At 25.6% G+C, this 15000-nt stretch overlaps 1 protein-coding gene across 4 annotated transcripts in view; it reads left to right on the top strand.

Annotated features, from left to right (window-relative positions):
- The window catches only part of LOC124949192 (heterogeneous nuclear ribonucleoprotein K), a 141703-nt gene that overhangs the window by 72380 nt on the left and 54323 nt on the right, over window positions 1-15000 (top strand). For 2 of the 4 annotated variants that reach the window (XM_047493883.1, XM_047493884.1), the window contains 2 exons: window positions 6159-6274; window positions 13575-13631. In XM_047493883.1, the coding sequence (XP_047349839.1) occupies window positions 6164-6274; window positions 13575-13631 (168 nt within the window). In that variant the 5' untranslated portion in view covers window positions 6159-6163. Of the gene's footprint in view, window positions 1-1727; window positions 1734-5502; window positions 5543-6158; window positions 6275-13574; window positions 13632-15000 lie in introns of those variants that run through there. The other 2 variants (XM_047493885.1, XM_047493882.1) reach the window with 2 other exon arrangements.

Below are 15000 nucleotides of genomic sequence, written 5' to 3'. Positions count from 1 at the left end.
AAACGAATAGTTAATGATGTGATATGCTTTTTATATTTTTTACACGGAAACTATTTTTAAAAGACCGGGAAGATTCAACAATTTTTCATTCGCAGAATTTGATTTGAAAAGCGCAGAATTATTACAATGGTCGATTTTATGTGTTTAATGTTCAATAATTACTTTTTCAGGTAATTAACTATTCAATATCCTTTTTATATATTTTTGTATGAAAGTCCTGTTTAAAAGAGACGAGAAAATTTAACAATTTTTTCAACCGCCAAATTAATTTGACTAGCGCTGAAGTACTACAATAGTCGGTTTAATGGGTTTGATTTTCGTATTCAATAATTATTTGCTCGGATAGTTAACAATGCAATGTTCTGTTTTACATTTTTACGGAAGTCATTTTTAAGAGAGCCGAGAAAATTCAACAATTTTTAAATTGCCATATTAATCTGACAAGTATTGAAGTACTTGTCAAATGTAGTTACAAAACATTTGATAGAGTTGTTTCTAATTTTTTTCTTTTTTCTTTTTTCTTTTTCTTTTTTTTTTTTTTTTTTTTTTATGTTTGATTTCTGTATTCAGTAATCACTTACATGTTAGCGATATCATTTTTATATTTTTTATACGGAAGGAATTTAAAATAAGTTGAGGAGATTCAACAATTTTTTATTCGCAGAGATTAATTTGAAAAGAACTGGATTATAATAGTGGTTTGTTCTATGCATTTGATTATTGTGTTCAATAATTAATTACTTGCTGGGATAGTTACTGGTGCGATATCCTTTTTGACGAAATTTGTGCGATATTTTTTTTGACGAAAGCTATTTTGAAAAGAGAAAAAAGATCCAACAGTTTTTCAGTCGCAGAGTTTGATTTGATCGTTGAATTATTACAGTGGTTGGTTCTATGTTTTTGATACTTGTGTTCAATAATTTTTTGCTCGGATAGTTAGTGATCCGTTATTCTTTTTATATTTTTTGTATGGCAGCCATTTTTAAGAGAGTGGGAATTATTTTCAAGAGAGAGAGAAGATTCAACACTGTAGTACTGTTAGGATTATTTCTACGCGTTTAGTTTATTTAATTTCAATAACCATTATTTAAACAACTATTAACGCATATAATAATTATAAACAACGTCCATTTTATAATTTTATACAGAAATTATTCTTAACGAAGAATGGTACTTAATCACTTGTATTTAGATGCTTTTGAAAAATCTCAAAGTACGAATTAAAAAAAAAGAAAAAAAAAAAAAGAAATGGCATAAGAGACCATTAGTGTTCATGTGGGTCTTGAGTTAATCTTTATCAAATGTTTTGTAACTATACTTTAACGTGACATAAAACAAAGTGATTGCTTACATTTAATTACTTATGAAATTTATTCTTATTGCGTTAGTTTATGTATATTAAAAGATAAAAAAACGATAATAACAAAAACAAAAATAACGACGACGAAAGTGTCCGGTATTTGTTTACTTATCAATTTAAGTAGGTATTTATTCATTGACTCGTACAATCTCCCAGCAGTTTTTATCGAGACGTCCTCAAAGTCATATCGGCTTGTTCGTATCTTTTTACACGTTGACTTGAAATGGATGACATATATTATTTTCAAAATGAATTAATTTACTTAATTACATTAATAGTCGATATTAATTGAGTGTTTTATCAACAGATATTGTTAACTATTAATTAAAAAACTGATTACCGTTTCGATGTTTTAATCGAAGATATATTCCAGGTCAAAAGTTTTTTAATTGAATTTTGAAGACTAATTTTCTATAATAATTTCTTCCTTCTTTCTTTTTCTTTTCTTTTTCAACAGATTTACTTTACCGTTATACTATCATACTATTATCATAAATTTGTGTTTTGATAAAATAATGTAATATTTATTATCGTTAAATATTATATTAATGTGTCAGTATATATACACAATATGTACAATATATTACGTATATATCTATAAAATTTTATTATATATATATATATATATATATATATATATATATATTATTTTATTATTTTTATCATATTATGTACATAACAATTATTTTTATTATGTTATATATTATTATATTTTATTATATTATATAAATAATAATTTGAGAATTAAATATGTAAACTTATCGATATTATTATAAAACGGGATTTTGTTATCTTAAAAAATGTTTGATAAAAGTACTGGAAATTCTTGCATATAATAACCTCATATCTAACGCATTATCATACGAACTGTTTCAGTATTTGGAAGATAAGAACATAATTCAATTGTTATATTTCCGACGAGAGTAGAGCTATCAACTCTTATATATATATAAGAGTTTATATATATATATATATATATATATATATATATATATCTTAACATATAAATTTAGGGCATAAGCATGTAATAGTTTTATATAGAAAATAAAAAACTGCATCAACTGCAGCCAAAAATATAGGTTTCTATTAAAAAAATGGTGCAGTTGCATTTTTCTGATATATCGATGGACAAAAATGCATAAAATTATTTCCATATTATGTACCCTCTGGTACCATTTAACTTTAACCTATAACAGCTTTTTTTCTATTTTTAACCGTTTAGAAGATATAGTTCCAATTATGTTGGATACTACGTATATATGGAATATATAATATATATATGTATGTATTTAGTACGCACTTACACACGTACACCTGTTCTCTCAGTCATTATATACATACATACATACATACATACATATATATGCACATGTTTATGTATGTGAATGGTATACATATATAACCCATTCTCATAACTCGGAGATATATATCCCATCCCATTAGGAAAACAACGAGCTAGGATATTATATAAGTCCTATTTTTAATGAAATTCCTAAAATTGTCGCGTAATTTAGAAACTACGACTTCTATACTCGTGGTTGTACGTCGACGATTGTCGTTTAAAACGAACTCATAGAGATTAAAAAAGTGAGACGAAAAGATCAATACATAACACACACACGCGTGCGCGCGCGTATACATATATGTATATATACTATATATGTGTGTGTATATATGTACATATACATATATACACATATCATGTGTGATATGCCGCGCGCACGTGTATATATATGTATATATATATATATATTGACGTGATATAGAAGACCTTTTCGAGCTGTTAAAAAAAGATTTAAAAGAGAAAAAGACAGATAAAAATATATTATACATATTCTTATAATATTTATATCATACAAGACGATTCTACTTGTTAAAATTATCTCGCAGAAAAAATGAAAAGATATACGGAGAGATCAATACATATTCTGCGGTAATAATAGAAGACGTTTAGCCTGTTAAAAATGATCTGCAGCTGAAAAAAAGAAAATAGACAGAAAGAGAGATAGTTATACACAAAAGATAAGTAATACTACCTCGAGAACATTTTTATTATAATGTCTAAATATATATATATATAACTTAAATTATAACAACCACAAGTAGATTATAACATCAATAACGTTAGCGTTATTATATTATTATATTATAATTATATATAATTTTTTTTTATAATTGCATAATAATAATATTAATATTAATAATAAAATTCTATACTATACATGCGTAACGCGAGACTAAAATTCCTAAATGGACTAAAAGTTTCTAAGTGATTTATTAAAAATCAATTACTCTTTTTCGAAGACTTTTTAAAATTGTAGTTAAATTCGTAGTTTTACAATCTGCAGAAAAAAAAAGAGAAAGAGAACAATTTGCTTAAAAAGTCTCGAAATTAAAGAATTTATGAAATGGATTTTTTAAAATTACCTTAAAGACTTGTGACCCATCCTGTATAATATATTTGTTTGACGGGACGTTAAAATGATTTCGAAAAAAGAAAAAAGAAATGATACAAACCACAGAGGATGCTGATTAAAGAAATCAAAAAAGTAAAATCCAAAGAAAACAACATTACTCCTATCTATTATAAATTCTTCAGTAATTCTTGTTATTTGACGCAACGACGTTAGCCTATAAATGCCGAGATATGCCGAAAGGGTATGCCACGCGTTTTATTTTTCTACCATCGGGTTTTCACAACTGCGCTTTCGCATATTACACATTATAATGCGTTCGCGCATACCATGCAAGCTTCAATCCTGCCATGTATTCTTACATGATGTGTAATATATTATACAGGATGTATTTTAAAAATATATTTATTTATACTTATCGGATCTATACATTTGATGTTGTCCACATTTGAATAACTTTTCTATGATAAACCAATACTATAAAGTTACGAGCTCGGGAATTGGGAATTACGTGTATTCGTGCTGTAAGATATGAAAATTAGGAATAGCTATTCTGATCCGTCCTGTATACTTATAGACAAGTTTCGTATACCGACATTTCGACGATGATTCGACGACGACAATGTCGACGTCGATCAACGTGTTTCGTGATTTCTATGCTAAACGCGTATTATCGCGTTATATTCGCATGGATGATCGCTGCTGGTATTCGGCCGTTGCGTACGTGTACTCCTTTCGACACCCTTCTCCCACCCTCTAACCAACCACCCCTTTCTAACAAGCAATGCCTTTTCTTTCACTCGGAACGATTACGATGAGTTAGTGCGTGCGTGAGTGAGTGTGTGTGTGTGAGAGAATGTGTTGCATTAGAGAAGTGGGGGAAGTACGATGACGGACATGGCATTCCATGGCGTTGTAAGCATATCTATCAGTTTCTAAACAATGATCGGGATGGATTCGATTGATCGAATATCGATAGTTTTTATTAGATTTAGATCAGTAGTCTATTTGGCATTGAAACTAAAGTGATTTCGAGAATTCTAAAAATTTATCTTCAAATTAATAATATTTATACATGATAATATTTGTATTTTTATTATGTGTAGATTTGCATATTATAATAGTTTTTATAGGATAAACTCGATTGATCAAATCAATAATTTTTATTTAGTTTAGCTTTGAAATTCAAATTACTGTGAATTCAAAAAATTTCACTTGTATTTAATAATTTTATATAATATTATTTATATATTATGTATACATCTATAATATATATGAAATATTATAATACTTATTAATATTGATACATATATATATATACATGTATATATATATATATATTGTATATGTATAATATATTATATAGTATATCAAAATTTGATAAAAAAAAATATAATATCATAATTTAATTATATTATATTTTTTTCTAGTCAATTATAATCATTTGATTAACATCTAATCTTTTCAAACATTATAATAATAATAAAACGAAGAAAAAAGCAAAGATAATAAAATAAATAAAACTTTTGAATTAAATAAAATCGAAAACAAATGTTTTCATAGTAATTACATTTTTATTAAAGCTAATAATATAATATTTCTTTTTCTTTTTTTTATTCAATGAATATTTAAACATTTACTGAAGGTTTGCTAATAATGTTTTGTTAAATGAGTTTGAGTGAAATATTTGTACAGCCATCGAAAGATTTTTAAATTAGGTTTAATTGATGTATCATTCTCATCATGCTTTTAGGACATCAGTATAACGGTACAATCTATTACCAGAACACGTGCCTTCCATAATTAGTGACGGGCAATTTTGTAATTCACTAGATTGCTCCCGGTGTATTCGTATGGGTCGTACCGAGTCAAGTTTAACGAGCATGAAAAATAAATTTAGAGTGTTCGAATAATCGAAAATTTTTATAATTTTTTTCGGTACCATTATGCTTTGGATTTTATTTCATTTTATTTTATACGAATTAACCTTTTTCTATGATTACTAGTAAATTTTTTATCGTAGTTATTTGAAGATATTTGTTGTTGTTGTTGTTGTTGTTGTTGTCGTTGTTGTTATTATTATTATTATTATTATTATTATTATTATTATTATTATTATTATTATTATTATTCTATATAATAATATCGATTCAAATGAGCATGAAAAATAAATTTAGAGGGATAATCGAATACTGGAAAATCTTCGTAATCTCAGTTTCTTAAATTTCAAATTTTATTTTTTTATTCTGCCTTTTTCGAATTGACTTTTGTATGTAATTAGTACGAGTATTTATTTCGGTTATTTTAATACAATTGTTTTTTTTTCTTTTTTTTTTCTTTTTTTTTCTTTTTTTTTTTTTTTTTTTTTTTTTTTTTTATTGTAGGAATAATGAAGAGAGAAGCTGATGCGGGCGCCATGACAGGTTCAGGAGGGCCAACCAGTCCTCACAAACGTTATCGACAGGGTGACGATGAACTTCGTCTTCTCATTCCCAGCAAGGTAAGAAAACTACAAGCTAAACATATATTATTTATTTAAAATAAAAAATAATTTGTTCGTGTATTAGAAATAAAACTAAGATTATACGTAATAAAATGGATTAATAGTTGAAATGAAGATGAGAACGATTTAATGAGATAAAGAGTTACATAAATTCGATCGATAAGGTAGATCGTAATTACCAACGAAACGAAAGGAATCGCGAACCAATATATGTATGTACGTATGTTTGTATGTATGTATGTATGTATGTATGTATGTATGTAATATACGTATATATATATATACGTAATAAAAGAAAAAGAAAACGAATTGGTATGTTTAATTTTTAACAATTGACGTATCGCCCATTTTCATTATTATTGAACTGAGATTTTGCAAAGGAAAATATTTATTAGAGAACAAAACTGATAAACGATCGACGTAAAAGAGGTTAGAGGTTAGGAGGAAAATAAAAAAAAAAAAAAGAAGTAACGATTAGAAACTAGTAAAGATTTAGATAAATACTTGAAAATACTTCATCGATGGTAAACAAAAATAAGTGTTTTCACTTTCACACGTTCTATGTTTGATGTAAGTGAACATGTTGGAATAAACGCGTATAGTAACTCACTGATCTAACCACCGAACGATCGATGCACGTAAATTTTCTCTTTCCCACGTAGTTAAATAAGAGAGAAAAAGAGAGAGAGAGACAAACAGAAGAAGAAATAAGATGTATTTTTTGTTCGTGTCCATTAATTCGATTTTTAGTGGCATTAACACTAATGGTCTACGTGTTCATGTCCTCGTACATAAATCGATGCAATAATAAAGCGTAAGCAGAAGCAAAATAATCGTAGATTATATACGCGTGCGCGCGTGTGTATGTGTATAATTTTTTTATGCTGTTATAAACTAAAAATCATTATTATATAATTTCTCGATTTTAAATTAATTTTCGTAACTACGAAATTTCACAAACCTGTGTGTGTGTATATTTATTTATGTATCTATTTATTTTTGCATTATTATAATCTAAATTATGATTATATAGTTCTCAAATTATTAACTACCTTCCTACTTATATATATATATATTTATTTATTTTTTCTTTAATATTTTAATTTATAAAAATGTCTGTATGTATCCCCTTTTTCATATTATTATAATCTAAAGAATATATTATATAATTTCTATATTTTCTATTAGCTTTCGTAATTACTCACATAGATACCTATTCTATATATACATGTATATTTTTTCTCACATTATACTAACTTAAATGTTTGTTATATAATTTTCACAGTTTTTATTCGCTTTCTAATTATTAGCACATATATATATATATATATATATATATATATATATATATATATGCACAAACACAAATGTATTAGAAATATAATTATATATTTATTTTATTATTACAAATATATATTTTATTATCTTTTTAACTTTAAACATTAACATTATTTTATTTAACAAATAGTTACTTCATAAAAATAATGATGGTATACTCTATGGCATAGCGTATACGTACACATATGCTATGCGATCTCTCACAATTCACTATACTTCCGGTCATTGTCGTTGTAAAGAGAGCTCGACGAACCGTTATCCACTTCCGGCGTCTTTCTCTCCTTTTCGAGAGAAAAATTCTCTCGATGATTTGGCGGAAGTTAAGACGAGAAGAAAGAAACACAGAAAGAAAAAGAGAGAGAGAGAGAGAAAGAGAGAGTGAGAGAGAGAACAAGAAAGAGAGATATGTACACAACACTCATGTACTGTATATATGCGAAACGTTTAAAACGGATACACCAATTACGCCACTTGCGTAGCTTCCTTATTGCATTACGTTATTTTACGTTACATTATGTTCTCTGTGTTGCAATAATAAAGATTGAAAAAGTTGATTAGATTTATTCTCTCTCTCTCTCTCTCTCTCTCTCTCTCTCTCTCTCTCTCTTTCACTCACTCACTTTCTCTCTCTCTCTCTCACTCACTCACTCACTCACTTTCTCTCTCTCTTTCTCTCTCTCTCTCTCTCTCTCTCTCTCTCTCTCTCTCTCTCTCTCTCTCTCTCTCTCTCTCTCTCTTACTTTTTCTTTTTCTTTTTCTTTATCTCTTTCTTCTTTGATGTTTTTGAAAGCAAAGCCTTATCATCGACTTTTTACCTAACCCTAACACACTTATAAACGAAACTCCATTTTATTATATACATACATATTTGCTTTTATTGCATTTGAGCACGAATAAGGCGATGTTTCGTATTTCTTTCGCAAAGAGATCTTGATTGTTACTATTTCATTTTAACTTTATCTAGTAACTAGTAACTAGTAATTAGTAACTATTTGTACAAAATTATTGCACAAGTATAAATATGAAAACAGTGTATTATCACTGATTTTTAATTTTAACCTATATATTTTTTCAAGGTATAATTTATTTTTAAATTCTAACATCTTTATTTAATTTTTTCTTTTCTTTTTTATTTTTATTTTATTTATAGCAATAAAAATATTTATAATTTTTGAAGAAACATATTGAATAGAAAATTTATTTATTTATTTATTTTAATATATATATATATATATATATACACGTTTGATATATATTAAATATCAGTAGAATTAGAATTAGAAATGAGATTTGTGAAATAATATAATTTCGATAGTAATGTGATAGTTATTATTTTATTTTCATTTTATCTATTATCTATAGTTGCTTATACAAGATTATTGCACAAGTATAACTACAGAAATGGTGTATTACTGAGTTTTAATCTCTATTTTTTGAGACTCTAATTTATTTATGGAATCTAACTTATTTCTTTAAAAAAAATATATATATATATCTATATATATATATATATATTAGATTAAATATATATATATATTAGATTAAAAATGTTATATGCGAAAGGAAGTATATGAGATATTGATAGAATTAGAATTAGAATTAGAATTAGAATTAGAATTAGAATTAGAATTAGAATTAGAATCAGAATCAGAATTAGAATCAGAATTGGACGTAAGAGGTTTTTGGAATTCTTTTTTCTAAATAATCGAAATTATAATTATATCAAATTTAATAATTGTATAATATTTATATAATTTTATACGAAAATAATTATTATTTATATTTAAATATTATATGTTGGTATTACATATCATTGAACGCGATTTCATAGATTATTTTAAAGTTTCATAAGTCGCAATTCAAAATTTTGTATAGATCTACAATTACATAATAATTACTAATATAAATTGTAATATTCTACAAAGCAAACAAACAATCATTCATATAAAAGCAGAAAAAAATGCAAGAAAACAGTAATTTTCATAGAAATAAATAATAACGAAACGAATTGTTAATATTACATTTTCGAGTAATTATAACATTAAGATTAATTAAAAAAATAAACGCAATAGTTTTTCTCTTTTTCTTTTTTTTTTTATTTGTAAAATTAATTGATAAATCAATGATGGAATTAATGAATTCTTATATGAATTAAATGACAATTCCTTCAAGATGTTGATCATCTCTGATAGAAAAAGCGAACTTGTGATGATGTTACGACTATGACGTAATAAGAAATCACTTAGGGTAGCCGATCATATATCCTTGTAGTGTTAATTAGACAAATTGCTAAGCGAATTGCGAGGTGCGTCGTCGTGCCAACGGAATAGCTCTCATCTTCATCATCGTTCAACACGCGATAACGAAAAAAAAAAGGAAAAAAGTTTATAGGATTAAACATTTTCAAAGTAAGGGGACCAATAAAAAGAAAGGAATAGAATTTTTATGAATTTACGGGAACGGTGCAATCTGGAAAAAGAAAGGATTAGTAGAATTATAGGTTTAGAAACATTTTTACAATTTGAAAAAAAGTGTTTAATTTAAAAATTCGAAACTTGCTCGAAAAAGAGTAATTAATTTTTTGAAAATTATCTAGGAATTTTTGTCTCGACCTATGTATTCGTGTTCATCAATTTCTCGATAAAAATAATATTGTATATTCTCATTTTTTATTTGTTAATTTACTTTTTTTCTTTTTTTTTTTTTCTTTTATCTTTCTTTTTTATTTTTCTCTTATATCTTTTTTCTTTTATCTTTTACCTTTCTTCTTTTTTATATACATGCAAATACACAGGGTGAGGCTCTTAAAAGTCCCTAGGTAGTTTTAAAAATGAATTACTTTTCTCCAGACTTTTTAGTTTATTTTTAAGAAAAATAATATTTTATACTTCAAATATATTATTACTTTTAATTTATTTATTATTAATTAATTTGATTAATTAAACTAATATAGTATTTTAATATTGTATAATATATGTGTATATATATATATATACATATATGCATTAACCATATTTTATTATGTAGGCTAATGTTTTTTTGAAATTGTAAAACTACAAGTTTACAAAGTCTCGAAAAAAAATAATCGATTTTAGAAATCAGCCGCAGACTTTTGGTTCGCTGTGTATATTCGTGTATAGAACTTTTTATGCTTATTATTATGCAGTTATAAATATTACATCATAACAAAAAAGTATATATTGTATTTCTAGCATGCTATTATAAAATCTATTTTTAAAGAAAATGGTAAAAATGTTTTCAACGAGAATTAAGAATTAATTAATTCTTAAAAATTTATGAATATGTATATATGTATATGTAAATATAAATCACATTAATGAGCGAATTTAACACGAGCAAAACTTCAGTTCGAAATAATACATAATTTGATTTTTATTTATAAAAAGAAGTGATAAAATTAAAAGGTTCGTTATATAATACATAAAGTTAAATAAAGATTAGAAAAAAATATTAGAAAAACATAATTCTTGTATAGTTTAAAAAATAAAAATAAGAAGTAAGATAGAAAAAAATAATATTGAACATCGAGATAAGAAAAGAAAAATAAGATAATTTCGATGCAGATATGCTAATGAAGTTCTTCGTTCATATCGATAGTCCCACGATATAGAAAATATCGATAATGTAAGAACAAGCAATAATCGTATGCATATATGTATGTATGTATGTATATATGTATCGTAAGATCGCCTCTTACATGTCGATCTATTGATCTCGTGCAGTCGCGCGAGACCGATTGCGTTTATTGAGCTCGTCGATCGACGTAATCAAGTCGAAATATAATAATTCCGTCCGTTGTCAGGGTCGTTACGGAACGTTTTTCAAAAGTGAACTCATTCACGACGACCAAGCGTAATTATTGCAAATCAGTGAACGAATGGACGACCTCGTCTCTCTCTCTTTCTCTCCCCCCCTCTCTTCCCCCTCTTTTCGTTTCTGTTGGTCGTTTTTGTCGTAACGAGTAGAGTTGTCTATACTAGAACGTATCATTTTCCATACCTTGACACGGTATTTTCCGTTTCTAGGATATTTATTCTAGCTAACGATACGATTCGTTATGAGAGAAAAAAGAATATGATCTATTAGAGAAATTTCTTTTTCGTTATATGTGCTTTATTTTTTGAACAGAAATAATTGTATTGTATGTGTATATATATATTTTAATATACTTTATGCGTATATTTTAATAATATTACATATATGTATATATATATTTATAACAATTATAGAATAATATATTGTATTTTATTAGTATTATTACTATTTATTATTTTAAATAATACTAATTAATATAATATTTTAATATAATATACTATATATTATATTACTATATATACAATTATGATTTATTACATATATATTATATGTAAGTAATAAATCATAACTGTATACATATAACAATTATTTTTGTTAAAAAAAAAAAAAACAATATGTTCGAAAAAACTTTTCTATGATAAATCATTTTGTTCATAGATATATTATATATATAAAAAAATTGTATACATAAAAAATATGTCGAGTATTCTTGCGCAAGTATGTGTATTATACAAATATACATTTTCGAAATAGTATCACGAAGAAATTTATTTTTTTTTTTTATATTATTAAATAATTAGTGTTACAAATTTTCATGGAGATTTGTTTTTAAGATTGAACATCTCGACGATAAGGAGCAAAGATTTGATTTTTTTCTTTAATTTTAATTTGAAATTTTTTTTCATTTTCTTTTTTTCGAGGATATTGTATATAATATAAATTTTTCAAATTATTTCTTTTTGTTATTATTATTATTACTATTATTACTATTATTATTACTATTATTATTATTATTATTATTAAAGGAAAAAAACATAAATAAATCAAAAATATTAGAAAAAAGACTTGATATAAAAAAAAGAAAAAGAAATATAAAACAATTTACAAATATTTATAATTATGGAAAATTTTTACCATAAATTTCTTCGAGTGGACAAAATTAAATAAATAAATAAGTAAATAAATGAATATAAAATGCAAAAAATAAAAAAAGATCTATGGAAAAAAAAGCAAGAAAGGAATTTGATTCTTGAGAAAAGATGTCGCGTGCTTGTTGGTAATGTTGTATAGCAGGTGCAAAGACGTGAGAGTAAAAGAAGAATGAGAAGAAAAGGTGAGGTCTCTCGTGGTGAAAGCGAAACTTAGTTGGCTAGAATAGGTCGCATTCGCAACGCGACAAGCATGTTGTATACGTATATATGTATAGGTATTATATGTACAGGGTGAGTAACAAAAAGAATTCTTGGGTGATTTTAAAAATAAATTACTCTTTTTCGAGACTAATTTTCTTTTTTTTTTTTCTTTTGTAATTTTTCGGATAAGCTAGTATTATAGTTTAACAATTTGTAAATAATAATAATAATAATAATAATAATAATAATAATAATAATAATAATAATAATAATAATAATAATAATAATATGTATTTTAACATTCAATTTTTCATACAGAATTATATGCAGATTTTAAAATTAGTAATATATAAAAATAACACACACATATATATATACATACAAAATTAAATTTAGATTTTGAAGTTCAATAATATTTAAAAATAATATATATATATATATAATTATTTTTAAATTGTTTATTACTAATTACTTATTTATTACTGATAAATACAATAATAATATAGTATACTATATTATATATGTATATATTCTTTTTCTTTTCATTTTATTATATAGACTAATTTCTTTTCCAAATTGTAAAACTACAAGGGTCATAAAATTTGCAGAAAAAGTAATTAATTTGTAGATATTATGTAAGAACTTTTGATTCACCTTGTAAGTATTGTATGTAGGTATCTACATACATAATAAATCATAGTCGTGAACTAACTCGTGTCCTTAACTTATAAATCCTGAACGCGTCGTTACGACGCATTTCTCTGTTGTAGGTTGCTGGATCTATAATAGGCAAGGGAGGACATAACATCACAAAGCTCCGAAGTCAGGTGAGAGAGACTTCTCGGATTTTCAACGACATTTTTCTCTAGAGATTCTTTTTTTTTTTTCTTTATGTGTGTGTGTATATATATATATATATATATATATATATGTATATATAATTTATTTCTACTTTTTTTGTATCACATCGTACCTCTCCCCTTTTATTGTTCTTTTTTTCATCCCTTTTACGTTTCTTCTCCCCACCTACTTTTTCTTTTATCTTTTCTTTTGAGTCTCTTTTTTTCATTTTGAAATAGTTTTTTTTTTTTTTTCTTTTTTTTTCTCCCCTTTTTTCTCCTTTTTGTTTTTATGTTGATCTTGTTTAGTATCGTTACCTTAGTCTTTTGCACATCTTCACTTTGTTTTTATTTGGTATTTTTATTTCATTTTGTCCTATTTTATTTTCTTTCTTTTATTCTTCTTTTTATATTCTTTTCATTGTGGTTGGAAAGACATATCTCGATCGTACGTTATTTGTTAACAAACATAACTTTTGTAGAGCATTTTTCTGGAACGGCAAAATTTTCATGGACGGCAGTAGGAAATATATATATATATATATATATATATATATATATATATATATATTTCTATCTCATTTAAATACAAAATCATTTAAACATGATATATATATATATATATATATATATATATATATATATATATTAAACAAATCTAATCTACATATAATTTACATTCTAATGCAATGAAATCTAAAAAGAGAGAAAACAGAAAACAAAATATCGTTCGATCGAGATAAGATCGATTTGAAGATGTGGGAGTATCAATTAATCTATATACGATAGACAAGACAATACAGAACATTATAAAAGTATGCGACAAAAAGTAAGAAAAATAAGTAGAAAAAGAAATAGAGAATTTAAAAGAAGAAGAAAAGAAAGGAGAAACAAAAACAAAAAAGAAAAAACTAGAAAACTTGTAGAAATAACTTGACGAAACGAGAACGTAGATGCATCGTAGCAGAAAAATTGTCGTCTCGACATATTCTCGTGTTCTCTCAAATGAAACGACTCTTGTAAGAATCCGTCTGCAACCGAGGTACAAGTACAAGGCATCGATTATGTGTGCTATTATATATACACGATTAAGTAACGTGCGACCGACTAGTAAGTACATATATGTACATATTTATATACATATATATACACACACGCACAAACAAATAATATATGTATATATATTTGTATGCGTGCGCGTACCCACGTGTTACATGTACACATTTGTACACACACATGCGCGTATATGCTACATTCCATAGTTCTTCGATAATCGCTCGATACTGTCACCAATTTGCGTTACAAGGCCAATAAGACACGTGTTATGGCTTAGGTACAGTACGTGCGTGTTATGTAC

This window comes from Vespa velutina, chromosome 5, assembly GCF_912470025.1.
Source record: "Vespa velutina chromosome 5, iVesVel2.1, whole genome shotgun sequence".
In the NCBI taxonomy this organism is placed as follows: Eukaryota; Metazoa; Arthropoda; class Insecta; order Hymenoptera; family Vespidae; genus Vespa; species Vespa velutina.
The sequence above is the reverse complement of the archived record's forward strand: the minus strand, read 5'-3'. Positions and strand labels throughout refer to the sequence as shown.